Raw genomic sequence first — 26,870 nt, forward strand, 5'->3', positions numbered from 1 at the left:
GTTTAAATGCATCTGCAGGGGTCTCATTACTTGCTTTGTTCTTTAGTAGTAAATGCACTTTAATTTAATTAAATCTTTCAGATTTGTGAAGCCAAAGCAGTGTTGGGAAAAACTGCATGTTAAAGGCCCAGTGCAATCAAGGTTTTTCTGTGTTCTATATACATTTCCACACTGAGGTTGGAATAATGTGAAAATAATGCAGTTTTGAAAAGAACGGCTGAAATTTCAGCCTGTTTTGGTGGAATTGAGTTTTGGAAGTTAGACCAATTACTTTCAAACCTCTGTCAATAATGGATAGTTTTCAGGTTACAGATCCCTTCAATAAGGCCCTTCACTCATGAATGCACTAGGTGTGAGGAAATACCATTTGATTTTTGTTCAAACATCCTTAACATTTCTGGGATTACATCTTTATAATGAGGACAAGTAACTCCACAGGGCTTAAGCTAACACTGCAATTACATTCTGTAAATATCAACTGGATTTCACAGATTTGTGAAATACAATGGATGTCAAAAGTTGTCATGAGGTGCCTTGCTCTATGGTCCATATCAGCTGCTAGAATCCTTTTGGCACCATTACAAATGAGGATATTGTCTATTCAACCACGTATGATTTTGTCACTCAATGAGTTGTAGCTGTGGGAGGCAGGTGTGGTAATTTGACTTGTCACGTGTATGGCATTTATGTGATAAGATGTCGCACTGCGCAGTTGCCGACATTGCATAGAGGGTGTGTTCAAAAGAACTCCAGATCAAAGAAATGCTCTTTTATTGGGGTGTCTCACAGGAGACACGTTAACTTCAAAGACTAACGAGTTGGAGCTCTTCCTTTGCTTGTTGCTATAGGTCTGGGCGGCATCACTGAAGCACATCAGCTGTAAACAAACCCTGCATATTCATAGGAACTGACATACCATGTCATCATTCTTGTCTAACATGAGCTCCCACCTGTTTGGTCCTGTCCCACTTGTTACTGCTCTGGCTGCTAGCTACTGTATGACAAAACATTGTCAGCTAGCTACATACAGAGTGAGGATAGTGGTATGTTGGCTGTAACTGTTTCAGTGTTTTGTTTTGTGGACCCCAGGAAGAATCGCTTCGGCAAAAGCTAATGGCAATCTGAATTAAACTTGCTTCTAATTCCTTGTATCTTAAATGGGCTAAAAGTGTAGTTGTGTAAATTATTTATTGGGAATCTACATAACACCTGCCACAGATCAATCACTATCCAAAAAGTATGACTGACGCCACCTACTGTTCAGAAACTGATGCATAGAGTATACGAGCTAATGGAAAGTAAAATTATTACACATAGTCCACTTTATTTTTTAAAGATTCACTTGATAAGACATCTGTCTGCAGAAGGGTTGCCCAGAAAGCAGATGTTAGCAATAAGAAGAGGAAGGTAACAAGCGTTTGAAAGAGAAAAAGGCTGTCAGTGAAGGGAAGAGACTGGCTGAAGAGAGGAGTATGAAATTAGAATGTGAGAGAGGGGAAGGATGGATGGATGGATTGGGGGGCAAAAGAGAGGTTTTAACACTGTTCACGAAGAATGACTTGAATTCAGGTAAGGGAGTGTCCAGTTAAGCTTTGAGCAACAGAAAGAGCATAAAACTAGTCTGAGGAGCATAATCGTGCTGTCTCCATCATACAGGGCTTTTGGGACCATTGCGGAATATGAGCTTGCCAAGTAACAAGCCTTTTAAATAGTAAGAAAAAAAGTGTTTGTTTTTACGACAAACGATACAAGCGGTTTCCCCTGCCCTGAATTCAAGTTTGGATTGTCCTCCAGTCACAATAAGGTCCTCTCACTTCTCACAACTAGGGTTGGGTGGGCCTAAACTAATGTCCCAGCAGGGTTAAACAGGAAGGTATGGGCAGTGTCTGCATGAGAGTTTATGTATGCTACTCAACAAAAAACACTTAAAGGGATGCTTCTGGATTTTGGAAAATGAGGCCTTTATCTACTTCCCCAGAGTCAAATGAACTCGTGGATACAATTTTTATGTGTGTGTCCAATATGAAGGAAGTTAGCGGTAGTTTTGCGAGCCAATGCTAACTAGCATTAGCGCAATGACTGAAAGTCTATAGTTATCTGCTAGCATGCTTACAATTCTTAAATGGTATCCACGAGTTCATCTGACTCTGGGGAAGTAGATAAAGGGCCTCATTGTCAAAATCCCAAAGTATCCCTTTAAAAAAACGATTGTTTAAAAAAGAAAATCCACTCAATGTTCTTCATGCCTACAGTATTTTCAAAGGCACAAGGTGCTCCTATATGAGTGGTGAGCAGTTTTCAATCAGTCCTTTAAGTTAGCGGTTGGTTGGGGTGTTTGCGTCTCCATCCGTGGGTGAAGGCTTGACGCAGTGCCCTGCCTCAGGGGTCAAAGTCTGTCCCACCGTGTCACAGCACCAACTTCCTGTCTGGGTGATTGGCACGACTTGAGCGCTGGTGGCGCACCTCCAGATGTTTGCTCTGCACCCGGTCAAAGTGGTGCAACAGGTCATTGTAATCCATGTAAGCGTATGCCGGAAGCTTGATGCTAACAGACTTAGACTCAATGTACTTCGACTTATCCCTGAAACCAAAAACATGGGGATGAAATAAATAACTGTATAGGGAATAATATTGTAGTGGCAGTGGCCATGGGAATGGAATGCTGCACACTGTAGGCACACCACATTAACAAAATCATTAGTACTACTCACACTGTCCTCATGAGCTCTGGGTTAGGCATACAGCGCAGGCGGTGAGAGAGAAGCTGGAAGTCTCTGAAGCAGCAGCATCAGCAGGCCGTACAGGGCCTTGATCAGGTACGGATTGTTCTCCACATCCAGCAGCTGAAGATGTAAATCTAGACAAACACAGAAAGATGAGAGACAGGTGTGTGTGTAGTGCTGTGTGATGCGGTTCGTGTGATGCGGTTCAGTGTGTGTGTTCAGGTCTAATATTGATGCTGTGAGACTCACAGGTAAAGATGGAGCTCTTGATCAACTGAACGAGCTTGTCCACTTCCATGAGGAATTCCACAGTCACCTCCAAGTCACCACTACATGGCTAACATAAAGGAAATATAGTAGAATATACACACCAATAGACATACACTATGAGGTGCAATAATACTGATATGCAAAATGTATATCAAAGACAAGCAGAAAGGATACAACTTCCGGATGAGGTCGTAGGCATGGCGATAGTTCTTTGTCAGGAAGCAGTGGGACAAGGTGGCCACAGGGTTGTGACACCAGGAGCGGTACAGACAGCAGAACAGGGCATTGCTCTCCTGCAGGGGGAGCCAGACACACACATGGGCACCAGACACACATTACAACTCAATTCATTCAATAGATTCACTGAAATTCAAGTCCTCTGTCACTTTTAACCAATTCTTAATTTGTTTTATTTGGAAACTTCCTGAATTGAAAATGACCCAGATCCAGGTGGCCAGCCATACAGTATCATCCCCTCAGATATTACAGCTCTGCTTTCAACACCATAGTGCCCTCAAAGCTCATCCCTAAGCTAAGGCACTAAACACCTCCCTCTGCAACTTGATCCTGGACTTCCTGATGGGCCGCCCCCAGGTGGTAAGTGTAGGTAATAACACATCTGCCATGCTGATCCTCAACACTGGGGCCCCTCATGGGTGCGTGCTCAGTCCCGTCTCTACTCTCTGTTCACCCATAACTGCATGGCCAAGCACGACTCCAACACCATCATTAAGTTTGCCGACGACACAACAGTGGTAGGCCTGATCACCGACAACGATGAGACGGCCTATAGGGAAGAGGTCAGAGACCCGGCAGTGTGGTCCCAGGATAACAACCTCTCCCTCAACGTGATCAACACAAAGGAGATTATCGTGGACTACAGGAAAAGGAGGGCCGAGCATGCACCCATTCTCATCGACAGGACTGTATTTTGTATTTATTATGGATCCCCATTAGCTGCTGCCAAAGCAGAAGCTACTCTTCCCGGGGCCCAGCAAAATTAAGGCAGTTTTAAAAACATTACAATACATTCACAGATTTCACAATACTCTGTGTGCCCTCAGGCCCCTACTCCACCACTACCACATATCTAGAGTACTAAATCCATGTGTATGTATAGTGCGTATGTTATTGTGTGTGTGTGTGTGTGTGTGTGTGTGTGTGTGTGTGTGTGTGTGTGTGCCTGTGTCAATGTTTGTGTTGCTTCACAGTCTCCGCTGTTCCATAAGGTGTTATTTAATCTGTTTTTTAAATCTAATTTTACTGCTTGCGTCAGTTACTTGATGTGGAATAGAGCTCCATGTAGTCATTGCTCAATGTAGTACTGTGTACCTCCCATAGTCTGTTCTGGACTTGGGAACTGTGAAGAGACCTCTTGTGGCATGTTTTGTGGGGTATGCATGGGTGTCCGAGCTGTGTGCCAGTAGTTTAGACAGACAGCTCGGTGCATTCAACAACCACTCATAAATAAAAGTAGGGATGAAGTCAATCTCTCCTCCACTTTCAGCCAAATTTCAATAATCTAATAAAACTATATTGAAAAAACATACTTTACGATGATATTGTCACATGTATCAAATAAAATCAAAGCCGGAGATAGTAGTCGCCTATAACGACAGCATTTCAGAAAGCAATTCCAGGTCCATCCTCGCGCTTTCCAGAAAACAGGAAATGGGTGACACGTCATTCCAAGAGGATTTATTCCACCTCAGACCAAGATAAACACTCAATTTCTTCTCTCACTGCCTCTTGACATCTAGGGGAAGGTGTATGACGTGCATGTATACTAATACGTATCATGCCCATTTATAGGCAGGCCCTAGAACAGAGCATCGTTTTCAGACTTTCCACTTCCTGGTCAGGAAGTTTGTGCCAAATGAGTTCTGTTTTACTCACAGATATAATTCAAACGGTTTTAGAAACTAGAGAGTATTTTCTATCCAATAGTAATAATAATATGCATATTGTACGAGCAAGAATTGAGTACGAGGCCGTTTAAATTGGGCACGATTTTCCCCCAAAGTGAAAACAGCGCCCTCTGTCCTCAACAGGTTAAGCATCAGCTATCTGAGCAGCTTACCGATCGCTGCAGCTCTACATAGCCCATCTGTAAATAGCCCACCCAACTACCTACCTCATACCCATATTGTTTTTATTAAATTTTTTGCTCTTTTGCACACCAGCATTTGTACTTGCAGATCATCATCTGCACATCTATCACTTCAGTGATAATTTGCTCAATTGTAATTACTTCGCTACTACGTCCTATTTATTGCCTTACCTCCTTACTCCATTTGCACACACTGTATATAGATATTTACATTTACATTTAAGTCATTTAGCAGACGCTCTTATCCAGAGCGACTTACAAATTGGTGCATTCACCTTATGACATCCAGTGGAACAGCCACTTTACAATAGTGCATCTAAATCTTTTAAGGGGGGGGGGGGGTGAGAAGGATTACTTTATCCTATCCTAGGTATTCCTTAAAGAGGTGGGGTTTCAGGTGTCTCCGGAAGGTGGTGATTGACTCCGCTGTCCTGGCGTCGTGAGGGAGTTTGTTCCACCATTGGGGGGCCAGAGCAGCGAACAGTTTTGACTGGGCTGAGCGGGAACTGTACTTCCTCAGTGGTAGGGAGGCGAGCAGGCCAGAGGTGGATGAACGCAGTGCCCTTGTTTGGGTGTAGGGCCTGATCAGAGCCTGGAGGTACTGAGGTGCCGTTCCCCTCACAGCTCCGTAGGCAAGCACCATGGTCTTGTAGCGGATGCGAGCTTCAACTGGAAGCCAGTGGAGAGAGCGGAGGAGCGGGGTGACGTGAGAGAACTTGGGAAGGTTGAACACCAGACGGGCTGCGGCGTTCTGGATGAGTTGTAGGGGTTTAATGGCACAGGCAGGGAGCCCAGCCAACAGCGAGTTGCAGTAATCCAGACGGGAGATGACAAGTGCCTGGATTAGGACCTGCGCCGCTTCCTGTGTGAGGCAGGGTCGTACTCTGCGGATGTTGTAGAGCATGAACCTACAGGAACGGGCCACCGCCTTGATGTTAGTTGAGAGCGACAGGGTGTTGTCCAGGATCACGCCAAGGTTCTTAGCGCTCTGGGAGGAGGACACAATGGAGTTGTCAACCGTGATGGCGAGATCATGGAACGGGCAGTCCTTCCCCGGGAGGAAGAGCAGCTCCGTCTTGCCGAGGTTCAGCTTGAGGTGGTGATCCGTCATCCACACTGATATGTCTGCCAGACATGCAGAGATGCGATTCGCCACCTGGTCATCAGAAGGGGGAAAGGAGAAGATTAATTGTGTGTCGTCTGCATAGCAATGATAGGAGAGACCATGTGAGGTTATGACAGAGCCAAGTGACTTGGTGTATAGCGAGAATAGGAGAGGGCCTAGAACAGAGCCCTGGGGGACACCAGTGGTGAGAGCACGTGGTGAGGAGACAGATTCTCGCCACGCCACCTGGTAGGAGCGACCTGTCAGGTAGGACGCAATCCAAGCGTGGGCCGCGCCGGAGATGCCCAACTCGGAGAGGGTGGAGAGGAGGATCTGATGGTTCACAGTATCGAAGGCAGCCGATAGGTCTAGAAGGATGAGAGCAGAGGAGAGAGAGTTAGCTTTAGCAGTGCGGAGCGCCTCCGTGATACAGAGAAGAGCAGTCTCAGTTGAATGACTAGTCTTGAAACCTGACTGATTTGGATCAAGAAGGTCATTCTGAGAGAGATAGCGGGAGAGCTGGCCAAGGACGGCACGTTCAAGAGTTTGAGAGAAAAGAAAGAAGGGATACTGGTCTGTAGTTGTTGACATCGGAGGGATCGAGTGTAGGTATTTATATTGTTTTATTGACTGCACTTTTGTTTATCCTATGTGTAACTCTGTGTTGTTTTTTGTCACACTGCTTGTAAATCCAAGCAGTGTGACAGCCAAAGTGTCCGATTTCAAAAAGGTTTTACGACGAAAGCACACCAAACGATTATGTTAGGTATGAGCCAAGTTACAGAAAAAGACAGCCATTTTTCCAGCTAAAGAAAGCATTAACAAAAAGCAGAAATAGAGATAAAATTAATCACTAACCTTTGATAATCTTCATCAGATGACACTCATAGGACTTCATGTTACACAAAACATGTATTTTTTGTTCGGTAAAGTTCATACTTATATCCAAAAATCTGAGTTTAGGCAAGACGCTACTGTATCACTTGGCAAAAAGCTTGAGAAAATGCAGAGCGCCAAATTAAAATTATTTACTATGAAAATTACTATAAAATCAAACTTTCATTAAATCACACATGAAAGATACCAAATTAAAGCTACACTGGTTGTGAATCCAGCCAACATGTCAGAATTCAAATAGGCTTTTCAGCGAAAGCATACGATGCTATTATCTGAGCATACCACTTATAGTAAACAAAAGAGAGAAAACATTTCAACCCAGCAGGCGCGACACAAAACGCAGAAATAAAAATATAATTCATGCCTTACCTTTGACGAGTTTCTGTTGTTGGCACTCCAATATGTCCCATAAACATCACAAATGGTCCTTTTGTTCGATTAATTCCGTCGATATATATCCAAAATGTCCATTTATTTGGCGCGTTTGATCCAGAAAAACACCGGTTCCAACTTGCTCAAACATGACGACAAAATATCTCAAAGGTTACCTGTAACTTTGCCAAAAAATGTCAAACTACTTTTGTAATATAACTTTAGGTATTTTTTAACGTTAATAATCGATAAAATTGAAGACGGGATGATCTGTGTTCAATACAGGACTAAAACGAAATGTTGCCTTCTGTTTGATTGAAGCGCATGTACAGGACACCTGGAGTGCCTCGACTTCAAGATGGCCGTATTTCTTCATTACACAAAGGAATAACCTCAACCTATTTCTCATGACTGTTGACATCTAGTGGAAGCCGTAGGAACTGCAAGCAATTTGCTTAGAAATCTGGTTTCCCAATGAAAAATCATTGAAAAGACAGTGACCTCAACAAAAAAAAAACATCTGAATGGTTTGTCCTCGGGGTTTCGCCTGCTAAATACGTTCTGTTATACTCACAGACATGATTCAAACAGTTTTAGAAACTTCAGAGTGTTTTCTATACAAATCTACTAATAATATGCATATCTCATCTCCTGGGGATGAGTAACTGGCAGTTGAATTTGGGTATGCTTTTCATCCAAACGTGAAAATGCTGCCCCCTACCCTAGAGAAGTTAATTCCAAGGTGAACAGGGAGGAGAATTTAATCAAGGCAATGTTATTCCCAAATCCTGTCATTGTTGACCGCAGCTCGCTATGACTCAATTTGAAAAAGTGGGACCATTTATTTTTAGGTTTTGGCTGAGTCAAAATGTTGAACTTTTTATATTCTGATTACCCTGCTCATCTTGTTAATTTTGTAGTCATAAATTTTTACATGTTTCATTGTAAAATGTGTCATGGCCAGTCCTGACACTAATCGGCACCAATCCTGGGATCTCCTGAAATGCATAATGGTTCATGTCCACATACACTCCAAAGGTAGCCCATGGAAGGGCGTATAAATGGTCTGATGGGTAAACTCTGTCGGGAAGTGAGCTGGCAAACCTTAGGGTTGCTGGTGTCAAATGCCATCGCCTGCCATTGTGGTCTTGCTCAAGACACTTAACCCCCCCGTAAGTTTCCAGCAAGGCGGCAAATTCCGTTTGGACCTTATGTACAACGTAGTGTTGCACAGTCTACCGAAACGTTGTTACTTTTTCGATACTAGAAAACATTTGTGGTACGTATACATAGTTGCTGTTTTATTATTCTTAAAACTTCTTAACTTCTTAGGGCTAGGCCCCTTTTTTCTCCACTTCCTGTCTGAATGAAGTGCCCAAAGTAAACTGCCTGTAGCTCAGGCCCTGAAGTCAGGATATGCATATAATTGGCACCATTGGAAAGAAAACTCTGCACATATGCCCCTGCATCTCCTTCACATCACAGGAGGGGTGAAATGAACAGAAATAGAATCTAGAGCCTAGTGTTAACGATTTAGCGACTGTCGCTATATTTGTCATGTCTTCAGACCTCGCCAGAGACTATTACTTGTAAAAGATGCTAGCGACAAATTCTGCTTCCAGTTGTCTCGAGTTTTATAGTATTTAGCGTCTTTTCTCACTCAATTCTGCAAATGAAGCTGTCTGTGCAACAGTCACAGCAACTGCACACACAGGCAGAGAAGCACAAGGGGAGGGGGTAAGATGGAATCTAGCAACATTTTTCACACTCACGAGAGTGGGAGAAGCTACAGCAACGGATTGGAATGAGGAAGAAGAAGTTTGAAGGGTAAAACGGGCACAACAGAGTTTGAGAAATTCCTTGTTCCCTGACTCCAACACAGCTAATATCTAAAAGCCATCAGCAGATACTAAAAATCCACACTTAAAGGGAGATCAAACACTGTAGAGGCCTTTGAGGCATCGTAAGGTGTAACAGAAAGCAGTAGTCCCACACACGAGACATGCAGGTGTACTAAGCTATATGCAGTGGTGTAAAGAACTTAAGTAGTACTTTAAAGTATCTACTTTAAAGTACTTTTTATATTTTTGATGACTTTTCCTTTTACTTCACTACATTCCTAAAGATAACAATGTACTTTTTATTCCATACATTTTACCTGACACCCAAAAGTACTCGTTACATTTTGAATGCTTTGCAGGACAGTAAAATTGACAGATTCACACACTTATCAAGACAACTCATGGTCATCCCTTCTGCCTCTGATCTGGCGGACTCACTAAACACAAATGCATCTTTTGTAAAGGATGTGTGTTGTGTGCCCCTGGCTATCCATACATTTTAAAAACAATAACATGGTGCCGCCTGCTTTGCTTAAAAGAAGAAATTAGAAATTATTTATACTTCTACTTTTACTTTTGATACTTAAGTATATTTTAGCAATTACATTTACTTTTGATACTTAAGTATATTTAGAACCAAAAACTTTTACTCAGGTAGTATTTTACTGGGTGACTTTAATTTTACTTGAGTAACTTCCTATTAAGGTATCTATACTTTTACTCAAGTATGACAATTGGGTACTTTTTGCACCACTGGCTATATGGAATTGTTATAAGGTCCCCTTGAAGTATAAAAAAAAAAAACATTTGGACTTACTGCTACAGTATTAGCCCATACAAACACATTGAATATCAGATTCTCTACATGGAACAACAGATAAGGATTTAACCCCTTATTTTTGGGACTAAACATATATACTTCCATACATTTCTTCAACTGGTACTGAGGACCTTCAGACAAGTCCTAGAGCAAAACGAGTCCTAGAGCAAAACGGAGAACACCATCGTATTCATGAGAGTCTCATCATTCCATAGAGGTGTCATAATAGTTTTAGGTCAAAATCACATATGATTTTGTGAGAAGACCGATTTTCGGGATGTCTCATGATCTGACAAACACCGCTCTAGCTCTGTCACCTTTCACTGTACATGCAGAAGTGAGACATCGGCAGATGCGGTGAATTGAGATGCATCTAATGCAAAAATACAGATATCTATAGCTTAACCTCTTGGAAATAGGGGGTGCCATTTCCACTTTGGGAAAAAATAGTGCCCAAATTAAACGGCCTCGTACTCTGTTCTAGATCATATGATATGCATATTATTATTATTATTGGATAGGAAACACTCTGAAGTTTCTAAAACTGTTTGAATTATATCTGTGAGTAAAACAGAACTCATTTGGCAGGCAAAGTTCCAAACAGAAAGTGAAAATTCTCTGTGACAGGCCTCGCCTATTCAATTGCCTTGTATTTATGGATATGTATGCACTTCATACGCCTTCCACTAGATGTCAACAGGCAGTAGAACGTTGAATGAGGTGTCTAGCCTGATGTGGGACTGAATGAGAGCTTTTGGAGTGACACGTCAGCCATATTGGCAGTATTTTGCTGCGCACCTGGGAGCACCATATCATTTTCTGCAATGCGTTAGGTAGACACGAAGAAATGCTCCGTCTGGGACGTTATTGGATACATATGAGAAAAACATCATAAAGATGGATTTTCAACTGAGTTTGACCAGTTTATTCAACTTTTATTTTGACTTTTGGAATTTTGCGTTCCATGCGCCAAACGTTCATGGACACGTGAGCACCATTATGCTAGCCAAAGTTACTAATTCGACAGAAGAAATGGACATTCTAAAACAAAACTACGATTTGTGGAACTAGGACTCAAAGGTAAGATAATATTTATGATGTTATTTTGTATTTTTGTTGAATATGTGGACTCCAACATGGCGGAGAATGGCTGAGCGCTGTCTCAGATTATTGTATGCTGTGCTTTTTACTAAAGTTATTTTTTTTAAATCTAACACAGCGGTTGCATTAAGAACCAGTGTATCTTTAATATCTGTCCAACATGTATTTTTCAGCAAAGTTTATGATGAGTTTTTCTGTTAGATTACGTGACTCTCCAAAATTTCTCCGGACAGTTTGGTGCTATTTGTGACGATGGCTGCGTTGTAAAACCCAGATTTGTAGCTATAAATATGCACATTTTCGAAAAAAACAAATGTATTGTATAACATGATGTCATAAGACTGTTATCTGATGAAGTTGTTTAAAGGTTAGTGATTCATTTTATCTCTATTTGTGGGTTTTGTGAAAGCTATCTTTACGGTGAAAAAATGGCGTTGTGTTTTGGGCTATTGTGGTGAGCTAACATAAATATATGTTGTTTTCGCTGTAAAACACTTAATAAATCGGAAATATTGGCTGGATTCACAAGATGTTTATCTTTCATTTGCTGTACAACATGTATTTTTCATAAAAGTTTTATGATGAGTATTTATGTATTTCACGTTGCTCTCTGTAATTATTATGGCTGTTTTGGTGCCATTTGTGACTATGGCTGCAATGTAAAACTACGATTTATACCTATAAATATGCACATTTTCGAACAAAACATAAATGTATTGTATAACATGTCATAAGACTGTCAAAGGTTAGTGTTCAAAGGTTAGTGATTAATTTGATCTCTATTTGTGGGTTTTGTGAAAGCTATTTTGCGGTGAAAAAATGGCGTTGTGTGTTTGGCTATTGTGGTGAGCTAACATAAATATATATTATGTTTTCGCTGTAAAACATTTTAAAAATCGGAAATGTTGGCTGGATTCACAAGATGTTTATCTTTCATTTGCTGTATTGGACTTGTGATTTCATGAAATTATATTATATAATATCCCTGTGGCGCTAGGCTATGCTAGTCAGCTTTTCTGATGAGGATGATCCCGGATCCGGGAGGGGGGGGTCCGTATTAAACTGACAGATTTTAATGGGGATTTTTGTATTATGCTAATTCGATTTCCGCGGGGCACAAACATCAACTTAATATATATTTTTTAAAGGGGTACACACAAATACAAAAATTATGACTAAGGATCTACGAAAATAGTTCAAATAAACCCTATTTAATCTATAAAAACATCTGTTACAGAAAATAGATGATTTGCAGTATATGGATCAGATGAGATTGAGGTCATTACCACTAAACAAATGAATAGGGCCTATTTAGGAGTGCCATACATTTCTTTTAACCCATCAAGGTTGAAAACTGTTCTAGAGCAGGGTTTCTCGAGCTCGGTCCTGGGGTCCCCTCTCGGTCCACGTTTATTTTTTTCCCTAGCACTACACAATGGATTAAAATAATCAAAGCTTGATGATGAGTTGGTTATTTGAAGCAGCTGTGTAGTGCTTGGGCAATAACCAAAACGTGCATTCGGGGGGCCCCAAGACCGAGTTTGGGAAACCCTGCTATAGAGGACACCATGCACAGCTAGGTCAGGGGAAGTACAGGAAATGTATTTAGCTGTGCCTGAACAAGCTCCATGTAAACTAATAAACAAACATTTATTGTGACCGATCCACCTCAGTTCCCAACGTCTGAGAGCACAGCCAAACAGCCTCTAGCCTCTCTCTCTGCAGGTCTACTCGTTCATTCCACCAAACTAACTTCTGCAGCTGCCTGCCTCCCTTTTCCACAAACCCCTCCCCCCTTTCCAACCCTGCTGTGATGTGGCATTCTTCTCTTGTTCAGAAACAGAGGGACCCTTTTTCTCCACAGCTAAGCATTGGTGGTTCAGTCTTTTTGGAGCATCTACAACAACAAAAAACTCTCAAGCGATCAGTGTTGTAGAAGTGACTCACTGAGTGGAGAAAAGAGGATAAAGCAATTTGTGTGTATTTAGCAAATGTATAGCCTTGCATATCTGTTAATATGTAAACGGCTGAACATCTTAAGACTTAAATCACAAAATGTTACAAATACATGGGGCCAGCCATGGGGCTTGGCATGAGCATGACATGCTTACTTACGAGCCCCTAACCAACACTGCAGTTTCCAAAAAATATATGGATAAGAACAAGAGATAAAAGTAACAAGTAATTACAGAGCAGCAGTAAAAAAATAACAATTGTCGTGGAAAATCATTTCAAATACAACGCTTATCAGAACTTGTAAATTCAAACATGCTCTTTATTACAACTGTACAGCCAACTGGCATGTCCCCGCGGAACACACCCCGCGGAACACACACCTCCCAGCAGTCCATTTCCTATATTTATACCCACATAGTATTATGTCCATCCCCTATGAAGTCATTCACCACCATCTGCCTTCAATCAGTTTATAATGGTGGCCGGACCCTCTATCCCAGTGTGTCAACAGACCCCATGCCCCTTCCCTTCACCACTAAATCAATGCACTCTTTGTTCTAGTCTCCCCCATCCTTAGTGTGTCCAACTGCTCCAGGCGCCTCTCTGGTATGTCCTTATTGGAATTGGCAGACTATGTCTCTTCTACCATTAGCATCCAGTTGCCTTATGTTACTACTACAATCCCCCCTCTGGGGCTATTTAGCCACATAAATGATACAAATAAGACTTTGGGATAGTAAATGAAAATACCTATGATAAACAAGAAAATACAAAAAATAAAAACAAAGTGAAGCATATAAACCAACTAGACCAAACATCTCCAATATTCATAAGAGTAAAAGATCCAATCAGAAACATTAAAGAAAACCTAACTAGACCAAACATTTCAACAACATCCTCCCTTGCAGACACCTACCAACCTTTGTGAAATGATTAAAGACATGGTCCATAGACACTTGTAACCGGAATACCCTCTGTCACCTAACATGTGTTTGTAAAATGATCCTAATTTTAGAAGGCAAAACTAATTGAAAGGAAAAGAAAATATATATATGTTCATCGATATATATATAAAAATTCAAAGAAACATACAAAGAACACAAAGCATTAGGCAAAATAAAAATGCTAAACCCCATTATCTAGAAGCACAGTCCTCATCCTTACAAATAAAACAATCTCCTCTTTGACACTTGGCACAGAAAAAAGGTTCCGGGTGATGGTTATGACCATCCTCATGAATTTTTGTACACCACTTGCAATTGTGACGCAAATGACACTTTTTGTGGACATGTATAAGTAAACATTCATCTGAACTGGGTAATTTAACATATACATGGAAACCATCCTTACGAAAATCGTGACACGCATGACCACCCCCCCCAATCACTTCATAGAGACAGTTAGGGTTACCAAAGGGCAGTCAAGAGGTCCTCCAACCGCATTGCAAGGCTTTCCATACTTATTGGTATAATTGCCTGGGCTTCCTGGTACAAGATCAATCACCACAGGAGAGTCAACTCTCATTACAGACATCTGTTTAACTGTTGTCTGAACCACAATTAACTTTACCAGGGGTATAACACAACAAACTGCAATACCCAGAGTCAATAACCCTCCTTCCAACACGATGGCCATCCTAGCAAACATGGCTCCCCACTTTCCTAACGCTAGGTCTAACCAATCCCATACAAGGGAGTCTAAACCAGCATTAGCCTTTACTTCTGCTCATAATCCTTTGAGTTTGTCCATAGCAATATTGGGAATAAAGGTGCAACAGTCATCCCCAAACATGACACAAACTCCACCCTTCTCCGCTAAGAGCCAATGGAGAGCCTGTCTATTTCGCCAAGTCATTTTACTGGTAGCCTGTACCTGTTCCCCCAACGCCGTTGGAGCCGAATCAGTATAGTTAATGAACATCTGTTGGTTATAATATATATAATTAATCCACTCTAAATTTTTATTTGGTGTTATCCACAAAAACATAGATTCAAATCCTGATTTAACTTCATCTCTTGCCTTGAACTCTCGAGGTACACCTCTAGGCTGGCCAATTGCATCAAGGTATACCTCAGGGTCTTCCTCATACTTCCTTTTAACTCTAGAATTAACATAGTCATCGTGGGGTGATTTAATAATGGTAACCTGTTGAATTGCTCTTACTAAGACACAAAGACCAATCCATTCATTAGGCAATACATTCAACAATTTGTTTTTTCCACACATCCAGAAATTATCCGCAATACCTCTGTCTTGATTCTTTAGCATAGTGAGAGACGGTGCAACCTGAGTTATGTGACCACACAACCCTTTTCTATTCATAATCAACCCTTTATCATTACTTTTACGAACTCCCACATTCTCTAACACCCAAATAGTATCACTTCTACTGTGGTGTTTCCTACATCAATTCCTTCGGTGTGGTGTCTGTAAAAACATTCATATTTTCCTTCAATCACGGTACCTCTGTCTAATTGAGGTACAGTTAATTCAGTCCTAATGTTATAGGCATCACAATCATTGTCTCCCAACATGGTCTTATTCAACATAGTTATACCCCTAGTGCTTACCCAGAGCAATCCTATATTCTATGTCACACAAGGGAATAGAATACTTTCTATTGGTACAATGGTCCTTTGTCCAACTTACACAGTTTTTAAATGATGACAGTTCAGAAACTATTAAAAGATCAGACAAATGTGATTTTCTACACAAAATACAATTGTCCATTCTGTGTTTGTTTGCCATATACTTAGCCCATTTGTACCACTCGTTCTTCACTACTTCTTCTCGTGTGCTGTCCTTGAGTGGTTCTAATATATCTAATTCTGTCGCTTTTTCAATGTTCTTATCTTGAGGTAGATCATTAGAGTTTATCAGAAAGTTCCAAATGTCAGTAAAAAACTCCTGACTCTGATGTCTCAGGTTGCTTTGTGGGTACAGTGATCTGCTTGGTAAGGGAGGTCGATGTCATCTTAGTGGTAGCTACTGTGGTCGTCACAGCAGCCGCCACCCTTGTTGTTGTCACAGGTTCTTCCTGTTCAGGTGCAGGGGTAGGATCAATCTTAATGACCATGGTGCTACTCCCTTTGGTCACTGTTGTTCTTGCTATTTCAACTATTAATTCTTCACCTTCAACTGGTTTAATCTGATACATGATGAGCACCCTCTTGTCTTTTTCTTTGATTAATGTCAGGTCACATCCTTTCGGATCCCAAACGACTTGTCCCTTTGTTTGGTGATGTGTCCATCCACAGAGTGCCATCTCCGGTAAGGGTTTGATCCTTATGATTGAGATAGACTTCAGTTCTCCTGCTTCTGTTATAAGTTGAGGTGGAACAGAGATTCTAACCTTGTCAGTCTTTTTGGATTGTTCGACTGATTCCTTTCTTCTCTTCCTGCTTCCACCATACATCTTGATTGTGCATTAGTCTGTTGTTTCTATACTAGCATTCACTATTACTTCTGTTATGTCAATGTCATTATTCTTTTGTTGTTCTAACATCAATTGTCTGTAAAGAAGACCATTCAAAAGTTTAAAAGTCAATTGTGGGGAAATCCCCATTTTCTTCAGCTTGCGGGACTTTTCCTCCTCTTTCTTCACCTGAGGCTCCCTCCTCAGGCCGGACTTAACTTCCATCTGGAAGGTTTCAATTTTTAGGGAAAAGATGTTCTCATTCTGTGCCTTGTGAGGCCTCTCCTCCTCTTCTGGGTGCATTAGTCGGTGCACTTGTCGTATTTTGGCTTTCACTTCATTTGCTGTTTTCTTGGCTCCTCTCTGGCGTCTCAATCGTTTCCGCTGCTCCTGCTCCCTCCGGGCTCCCTCCTGGTGAATCAGCATCCTCTGTGTCCTCATCTCTATGTGGTTGTATCCTTCTCTCTGTTGGGACTCAGCTGCAGTGGTTCAGATGGTACCACCTCTAGCTTCCTTTCACTTGGACGGCCGTTCTTGTTGCTTTGCCCACCTCATATGGTCCTTCTCTCCTCGGTTGATCCCACTTCCTCCGGAACACTCGAACGTAGACCAGATCTCCTGGTATCACTGGGAGAGGTCCTTCTGGTCCCCTTGGATCATCAGACACAGAACCTCTCGTCCTGGTTCAGGTTTCTGCCTACTTTCTGTGAGGCATTCATACTTAGAGACTTATGGCCTCTGTTCTATGATTGCACCATACATCCTCTTACTTCCATCACTCATCACGCAACAAACTGACATTCCAGCTGAAGCTGGCGAACCCCTCTCCTTCTGTTTTCCTAGACATAAGACTTGGAAAACAACAGACAAAACATAACAGCATTGACAATGTTATGTGTTATGCATAAATATATTCATGCAAACTGAAATCTGAGACCATGACAATTCCCACTCTCTCTTTACCTGACTCTATGCCTCCAGGATACTTTTCTGCTGGACTCCACAAAAATAAAAGCCCTAAAAAGCTTCCTCATGCTTCCACCCAGTCTTCCCCTTTCGGCCCCAGGTTCTGAGAGGTGTTCCCAAATCATGTCAATTTTTACTTAGTTTCCCATCTGCTCCATTTTAACTGATAATCATGTGCATAACCTTAATCAACATGATCTCTTCTTGACGTAATTCAACACTATATATGCTTTCACATCAATTCCTTTAACATGTTTGTTTAGAGTATAATATCCTATCATCTATTCTTTTTCACATGATGCATTAAAAAAATGAAACAAGTAGCCCCCAAACTCAACCCAGTATGTCTATAGTGGAATCTAGTCTCTCTCTCTCTCTCTCTGATTCCACGTCCTCTGTCATGGTGTTTTCAAGCTCACCCTTTATTCAGCTGGACCTCATTTCTCGTGAGACTTATGTACCCACCAAAGAGAAACATGAAGAACTTTACCACTGCAGTGTTGTAAGAAGTATACCACCAGCCTGGTGTATCTCGATGTACACTCAGTCTCCAGAATGCAGCCCAAGCCCTTCCATTTCTGGCTGTTTTTTTTCCTGAGGACATACACACTAACACATGGGTTATTCCCTGACAACAGACTTCCTTCTTATAGCAAGATCACTAAATCTTAATTTTTAATAACAGCCCTATGTAACCATTCTGCCTCAAATACCTGGCCTCCTGCCACAGAAATATTCATAATGATAGTCAAATGATTGTCCCTACAGCAACTGCTGTAAAATAACATATAATCATTCAAGCGTCTTCCAGTTGGATTAATATCCAATCCTAACAAAACTAAGTCATAAGTTTCTTAAACTTTTGCTCTAATGTTCAAAATGCCACCACTTATTCTTTTTACCATATCTTTAGATATGTGAATTGTTCTATTTACTTTTAGAATTGTCCCTATATTTTACACAGCCAGCTGTCTTTCCTTTTCTGTGAATTATCTCTATTTTTATACATAGTTTCTAGAAATAACACCCCTTCACTACCATTACCTTCTTTTATGAGTCCCCTAACCCATAACTGCCATTGTTTGATACATACTTAAAACATCCTTAAGTCAATTTATATATCATTTTTATCAGTATCAGTCCCTCCACAGGAACATATACACAACCTTATGTTCCTCAAAACAAAAATAAATTGACCAAACGAGAAAAAAAAAAAAAAAAAAAATTATAATAATTACACATTTGCAATAAATTACCACTATTTGTAATGTAATTAAACCTGGAGAAAACGTCCATCCGTGTCATTCTATGCCCAAGTTATTGTTGGTCTCTTTCTTCTTCATCATTGGGTATCATCGCACAACAGAATACCTTTTTATTCCATTATTTTAGAAAAGTTTTATCATTACAATTCCAATGACATTATAAAACAAAATAAACAAAAAACCTTATCTAATCTTCTGTAAGTTGTCAACCTCCTTGTCTCAGGAGTATTTTCCAGAGCTTCCCTAGGCCAATTAAATTTAAACAGTTGTATATCAAAATAACTAAACAGATCTTTTTTAAATACATTTTCCAACCCAATATTCAGGATAACAATCCTTAGTGTTTACTTTAACCTTATCTATTCAATACACATCATCCCTCCAATAATTAACATTTATACTAAACACTTTTATTACCAGTATTATCTATTTTCCCAATAGCCTTTTTGTCTCGGTTTTTCTCTCATGAGTGGCCTGGTAATAAAAGTTCAATACCCCAATTCCTTTAATTCATAATTCACCCTGGCCCATATCATTTCAACATGTCTATTATTTGATACAGTTCACAGGTCATCAAACACAGTTGTCCCTCACTATTCAGTCGATTAGGGTGGGTATGAGCTCCACACCCACTAGTGGTGATATTCTCTCCCATGCCTTAAAGCATTCTGACGTCACCTTTCATGACAACTCCCTTATTCTACTGGTGATCTCTCAGATGAATTACAGATGATGTATTTATCAACAAAACCCTCACAGAAACCCACACTCCAATAAACCCTGTGGAGTAACTTACATCACTTTTTATATGCAGAATGAACAAAGCACATTTGTGTATTTACCCAAAGACCATAACCCCAAGGAACTGATAATTTTACCTATGAACACATGTTATATCAAAAAACAAATTCTAACCTATTCCGAATAACTTATTCAATTTAAGGGTACAACTCTTCATAATTTTCCCAGGGACATAATAGATTTTCAAAGTAATTATACAGTTTGAAAACAGTCTTGTGTCTTTTAATCATTTTATAATTAAATCCCACCTGTTCCAACAATTTCTAGTAAAAGGTGATCAGTCTTTCACAGGAAATTCTTAGGATTCAGGGCATTTTGACACCATTAATATGTTTCCACTCCCCTGTCTTTAGGAACAACTTAAATACATTTTAAAAAAAAAACATTTCCATCCTTCTGCATACCCAAATTGAAACTGAAGTGGAAAAAGCCCTTCCAATAAATCTACTAATGCATATTCATTCCCAGTACATGGTGCACTTACTAGTAAACCATAGCCAATAGCACACAGGGACTGGACACACTTATCCAGAACTCCAATGTTGTAGCCTTATACAGATATTTTTATAGCAGCTGACTTTAACGAACTGCTTTCCACAGTAATACAGTCTCCAATGATATTTTGACCAGAGAAGATTAAACCCTTTTTTTTTTCTGGAAAAGAAAGTATACATATCGTTAATTTCACAACGTCAGCTTTTAATCTGCAAATAGTTTTTATTCCATAAACGTCTTAACATTTTTCAGAGAATGACGGTATAGAATGTCTAACAATTAAAATTCCATCTGTACTCTACTATATGTCAAGTCAAAACGTGATCTAATACTTCTTCTTGACCACATATAAACTGTAATCTCTATGAACCACTCATTGTTCGCTCAGAGACAATACACCGCCAAGTAAAAATTCCATTCTCACTAACCTCCAACCGATTAGTTGTTTGTTATTTTGACAAGGAAATAAACTCTCGTATATCGGCATTTCCTGCTACCGCACTAAGTTCTAGTGTCACCTTACACTAATTTTCCCCATATTCGCTATAACCATATTCAAAACAGGGAGCTATTTTCTTATTTGTGTTTAGATATTGTCAATAGTTCTACTAATCACCCGCACGTCTGCGAGGACGAGTGGAACCACATTTGTCTTTTATAGTAATGTATTTTCTGATGATAGAATGTTACCGGGTAATGGCGTCCCCCATTATCCAGTTTTTTCATATTCAATCCGAAGTCGGTAGAACTAATGTGCGCGTCTTTCAGGGACTCCATGGCTTTTTAAAATCCCTCTATGCTAGGGAGAAACAATCATTTTCATTTTCATGCCACTATTTATTTATTTATTTTTCCTAAATACTCCCATGTATTATACACCTTTTATTTATTATTTTTCCGAGGTAGAGCTAATCTCCTTTCCAATTAATAATTCATTAGTCACATCACTTAATTTCTCTTATCAAAGCCTACTCTTTATAGTACAGACATTATTTCTGAATACTACGGATGACTTAATGTCTTATTCTAGTACAGTACTTCAAATATCACTGTGTTTTTCCCTTTACAGATATCATTATTAATTCATTTTATCCGTTTGGTTTAGTCTATTCTTATAGCTCTAATCAATTTTATGATTACATTTACATTACATTTAAGTCATTTAGCAGACTCTCTTATCCAGAGCGACTTACAAATTGGAAAGTTCATACATATTCATCCTGGTCCCCCCGTGGGAATTGAACACTCAACCCTGGCGTTGCAAGCGCCATGCTCTACCAACTGAACCACACAGGTCCACTGCCCGCTCCGTTAAGATCTCTATCTAACGTCTTACTTTTACCTTTATTTATTTATTTTGTCTATACTTTCTTACCTCTTCTCTATATTCTTATTGTTTGATCCTATGGTCAATTTACTAGTGAGTCAAGCCTCAGTATTTTTATACCCCTCTCTGCCCTTCAGACTATTCCTAGACCGTAATTTCTCTGACCACAGAGTGTCTGACGGCCTGTTTTTTCCTCTTTCTTTGTTTCACCGTACGCGAATTCTTAATGTGTCCTGGATTCCACTATTTATCTTAACCAACCTAGATTCATTTTTAACTTTATAGTATAATTTCAATTTATTGGCGCTCCTACTTTCTGTTTTGTTTCACACTTTTCTATCCGTATTTATACTATTCGGTTAACGCCTTTTTAAGTATTTTTATTTATTATTTGTTTTGACACCTTTTTGTTATTCTTACCGCGGTCTCTTACCATTTTATCACATCTGTGTTTTTATCCTTGCTTATAACTTATTTTACTTCGATGTTTCTTAACTTCTTTCCCTCTGCCTAATAGCAGTTAACGGCACCCTTCATCAACTCTACTCTGTCACAGGAGAGCTGCGCGCTCCCTTTTCTGGACGTTCTGCCTACACACACACAACTTGTCTTTCCTTCCTAATGTTCTATTTTTACACAGATCCACTCATTTCTTACAACATTCTCATTCATCCTTTTTATTTTTCATCTGTTCATTCAATCCCTTTGTTTTTACCTCAAAACAACTTAGTCTTTCTTTATTGACTTAATTCACTTCCTCCTACATAAGCCTAGACTGCTAAGATTTCTACAATATGACGAGACTACTGTCTAATCGGATCAGCTTGTCTTCATATCCTATTCACCCCCCCAATACTGATCTTTTCTTCTATTATTAGAGTAGTATTGTGGCGTGACCTACTGAATTACAAAACCCTGTTAGCTAGACAGAGCGGTTTTTTTATTCGCAGGATTTCTTTTGCATTTGAACGCCGCACAATCGGGCCAACGTTTTCCTGCGTCCTAAATATTTCACCCGTACAGTCCTCTTTTCAGAGCGTTAACCATGAATATTTATTTAACTACTGATTTATGTTTTGACCGTATAAGTTACTTTTGCAGTTGAACGCCGCACAATCGGGCTAACGTTTTCCTACAACCTAATATTTCACCCGTACAGTCCTCCTTTCAGAGCGGTAACTATGAAATATTTATTTAACCACTGATTTATGCTTTGACCGTATAAGCTACTTTTGCAGTTGAACGCCGCACAATCGGGCCAACGTTTTTCCTGCAACCTAATATTTCACCCGTACAGTCCTTCTTTCAAAGCGGTAACCATGAAATATTTATTTAACTACTAAATATTCACCCACAGATTATTCTGCCGTGAATATCCCACCCAAGCAGACCTTTTTAAAAATGTTCCTTTTTTTTTTTAAAGAGCGGTATCGTGGCTTCCTAACTACTTATTTATGCAGTTCTCTACTACTTTTAGAGCCGTTATTCATAAGTAACCTGTCCAAGCATTCCTTCTACTAATTTTATTGAAGAGGTATCACAGGATTTTCTACCTACATTATCTGTTTTGACCGTATGGGCTGTCCCACATTATAGCTAACCATCTCAACCAGATGCGCAAACAACCGCATCATTTAAGCTACACATTCGAACGGTCTGATCTGAACGAGCGCATGCATGCTCACTCTACATCTAACACAAGCAAAGTTCACAGCACCTATTCACTCAGTCTCTATACATGCGCATACATTTATATTTAATACAATTCCCCAAATTACACATACATGCAAATTCATTGAATTTAAAAGTTCTTTTGTATTTACTGGTTTTATTTTAGGAAATTTGAAAGAGAGACTTACGTGGCGCCCCTCTCGCTGAGACAGTATCTCTGAAGCAATCTTACACAAACATTTCAACTATTGTAAGAACTTGCTTACCTTCTAGTTGGGCGGCCACCCTTGTTTGTCAGATTGTCCAAAGAAACTATCTCCAGCCCTGAACGCCATTCCTCAGTCCCTGTCCCTCCTGGCTCAGCTCGCCAAATATGTCGTGGAAAATCATTTCAAATACAACGCTTATCAGAACTTGTAAATTCAAACATGCTCTTTATTACAACTGTACAGCCAACTGGCATGTCCCCGCGGAACACACCCCGCGGAACACACACCTCCCAGCAGTCCATTTCCTATATTTATACCCACATAGTATTATGTCCATCCCCTATGAAGTCATTCACCACCATCTGCCTTTAATCAGTTTATAATGGTGGCCGGACCCTCTATCCCAGTGTGTCAACAGACCCCATGCCCCTTCCCTTCACCACTAAATCAATGCACTCTTTGTTCTAGTCTCCCCCATCCTTAGTGTGTCCAACTGCTCCAGGCGCCTCTCTGGTATGTCCTTATTGGAATTGGCAGACTCTATGTCTCTTCTTATCATTAGTGTCCAGTTGCCTTAGGCATATTTCTCTGGTATGTGTCTTATTGGAATTGTCAGACTATATGTCTCTTCTACCATTAGCATCCAGTTGCCTTATGTTACTACTACACAATATATATACAGGGGGGTGCCGGTACAGAGTCAATGTGCGGGGAGACCGGTTAGTTGAGGTAATATGTACATGTACAGTGGGGAGAACAAGTATTTGATACACTGCCGATTTTGCAGGTTTTCCTACTTACAAAGCATGTAGAGGTCTGTAATTTTTATCATAGGTACACTTTAACTGTGAGAGACGGAATCTAAAACAAAAATCCAGAAAATCACATTGTATGATTTTTAAGTAATTAATTTGCATTTTATTGCATGACATAAGTATTTGATCACCTACCAACCAGTAAGAATTCCGGCTCTCACAGACCTGTTAGTTTTTCTTTAAGAAGCCCTCCTGTTCTCCACTCATTACCTGTATTAACTGCAACTGTTTGAACTCGTTACCTGTATAAAAGACACCTGTCCACACACTCAATCAAACAGACTCCAACCTCTCCACAATGGCCAAGACCAGAGAGCTGTGTAAGGACATCAGGGATAAAATTGTAGACCTACACAAGGCTGGGATGGGCTACAGGACAATAGGCAAGCAGCTTGGTGAGAAGGCAACAACTGTTGGTGCAATTATTAGAAAATGGAAGAAGTTCAAGATGACGGTCAATCACCCTCGGTCTGGGGCTCCATGCAAGATCTCACCTCGTGGGGCATCAATGATCATGAGGAAGGTGAGGGATCAGCCCAGAACTACACGGCAGGACCTGGTCAATGACCGGAAGAGAGCTGGGACCACAGTCTCAAAGAAAACCATTAGTAACACACTACGCCGTCATGGATTAAAATCCTGCAGCGCACGCAAGGTCCCCCTGCTCAAGCCAGCGCATGTCCAGGCCCGTCTGAAGTTTGCCAATGACCATCTGGATGATCCAGAGGAGGAATGGGAGAAGGTCATGTGGTCTGATGAGACAAAAATAGAGCTTTTTGGTCTAAACTCCACTCGCCGTGTTTGGAGGAAGAAGAAGGATGAGTACAACCCCAAGAACACCATCCCAACCGTGAAGCATGGAGGTGGAAACATAATTCTTTGGGGATGCTTTTCTGCAAAGGGGACAGGACGACTCTACCGTATTGAGGGGAGGATGGATGGGGCCATGTATCGCGAGATCTTGGCCAACAACCTCCTTCCCTCAGTAAGAGCATTGAAGATGGGTCGTGGCTGGGTCTTCCAGCATGACAACGACTCGAAACAGACAGCCAGGGCAACTAAGGAGTGCCTCCGTAAGAAGCATCTCAAGGTCCTGGAGTGGCCTAGCCAGTCTCCAGACCTGAACCCAATAGAAAATCTTTGGAGGGAGCTGAAAGTCCGTATTGCCCAGCGACAGCCCCGAAACCTGAAAGATCTGGAGAAGGTCTGTATGGAGGAGTGGGCCAAAATCCCTGCTGCAGTGTGTGCAAACCTGGTCAAGAACTACAGGAAACGTATGATCTCTGTAATTGCAAACAAAGGTTTCTGTACCAAATATTAAGTTCTGCTTTTCTGATGTATCAAATACTTATGTCATGCAATAAAATGCAAATTAATTACTTAAAAATCATACAATGTGATTTTCTGGATTTTTGTTTTAGATTCCGACTCTCACAGTAGAAGTGTACCTATGATAAAAATGACAGACCTCTACGTGCTTTGTAAGTAGGAAAACCTGCAAAATCGGCAGTGTATCAAATACTTGTTCTCCCCACTGTAGGTAGAGTTATGAAAGTGACTATGCATAGATGATAACAGAGAGTAGCAGCGGTGTAAAAGAGGGGGTGGGGGGACAATGCAAATAGTCTAGGTGGCCATTTGATTAGGTGTTCAGGAGTCTTATGGCTTGGGGGTAGAAGCTGTTCAGAAGCCTCTTGGACCTAGACTTGGTGCTCCGGTACCGCTTGCCGTGCGGTAGCAGAGAGTACAGTCTATGACAAGGGTGGCTGGAGTCTTTGACAATTTTTAGGGACCTTCCTCTGACACCGCCTGGTATAGAGGTCCTAGATGGCAAAAAGCTTGGCCCCAGTGATGTACTGGGCCGTTCGGATGCAACCAGTCAGGATGCTCTCGATGGTGCAGCTGTAGAACCTTTTGAGGATCTGAGGACAATTGCCAAATATTTTCAGTCTCCTGAGGGGGAATAGGTTTTGTCGTGCCCGCTTCACGACTGTCTTGGTGTGCTTGGACCATGTTAGTTTGTTGGTGATGTGGACACCAAGGAACTTGAAGCTCTCAATCTGCTCCACTACATCCCCGTCGATGAGAATGGGGGCGTGCTCGGTCCTCTTTTTCCTGTAGTCCACAATCATCTCCTTTGTCTTGATCACATTGAGGGAGAGGTTGTTGTCCTGGCACCAAACGGCCAGGTCTCTGACCTCCTCCCTATAGGCTGTCTCGTTGTCGGTGATCAGGCCTACCACTGTTGTGTCATCGGCAAACTTAATGATGGTGTTGAGTCGTGTCTGGCCGTGCAGTCATGAGTGAATAAGGAGTACAGGAGGGGACTGAGCACGCACCCCTGAGGGGCCCCTGTGTTGAGGATCAGCATGGCGGATGTGTTGCTACCTAACCTTACCACCTGAGGGCGGCCCGTCAGGAATCCAGGATCCAGTAGCAGAGGGAGGTGTTTAGTCCCAGGGTACTTAGCTTAGTAATGAGCTTTGAGGGCACTATGGTGTTGAACGCTGAGGTGTAGTCAATGAATAGCATTCTCACAGAGGTGTTCCTTTTGTCCAGGTGGGAAAGGGTAGTGTGGAGTGCAATAGAGATTGCATCATCTGTGGATCTGTTGGGGCGGTATGCAAATTGGAGTGGGTCTAGAGTTTCTTGGATAATGGTGTTGATGTGAGCCATGACCAGCCTTACGATGCACTTTACAGCTACAGATG

At 41.0% G+C, this 26,870-nt stretch overlaps 1 protein-coding gene across 1 annotated transcript in view; it reads right to left on the reverse strand.

Moving 5' to 3' along the window:
* Positions 1-1,308: 1,308 nt before the first annotated feature.
* Positions 1,309-26,870, reverse strand: part of LOC139530929 (protein VAC14 homolog) — a 40,262-nt gene continuing 14,700 nt past the window's right edge. Inside the window, exons 3-6 of the mRNA XM_071327743.1 lie at positions 3,168-3,286; positions 2,973-3,052; positions 2,712-2,857; positions 1,309-2,581 (exon numbers count right to left, since the gene is read on the reverse strand). Coding sequence (XP_071183844.1) covers positions 2,733-2,857; positions 2,973-3,052; positions 3,168-3,286 — 324 coding nt within the window. The 3' untranslated portion in view covers positions 1,309-2,581; positions 2,712-2,732. The remainder of the gene's footprint in view (positions 2,582-2,711; positions 2,858-2,972; positions 3,053-3,167; positions 3,287-26,870) is intronic.

This window comes from Salvelinus alpinus, chromosome 9 (genome assembly GCF_045679555.1).
Source record: "Salvelinus alpinus chromosome 9, SLU_Salpinus.1, whole genome shotgun sequence".
Lineage (NCBI taxonomy): Eukaryota > Metazoa > Chordata > Actinopteri > Salmoniformes > Salmonidae > Salvelinus > Salvelinus alpinus.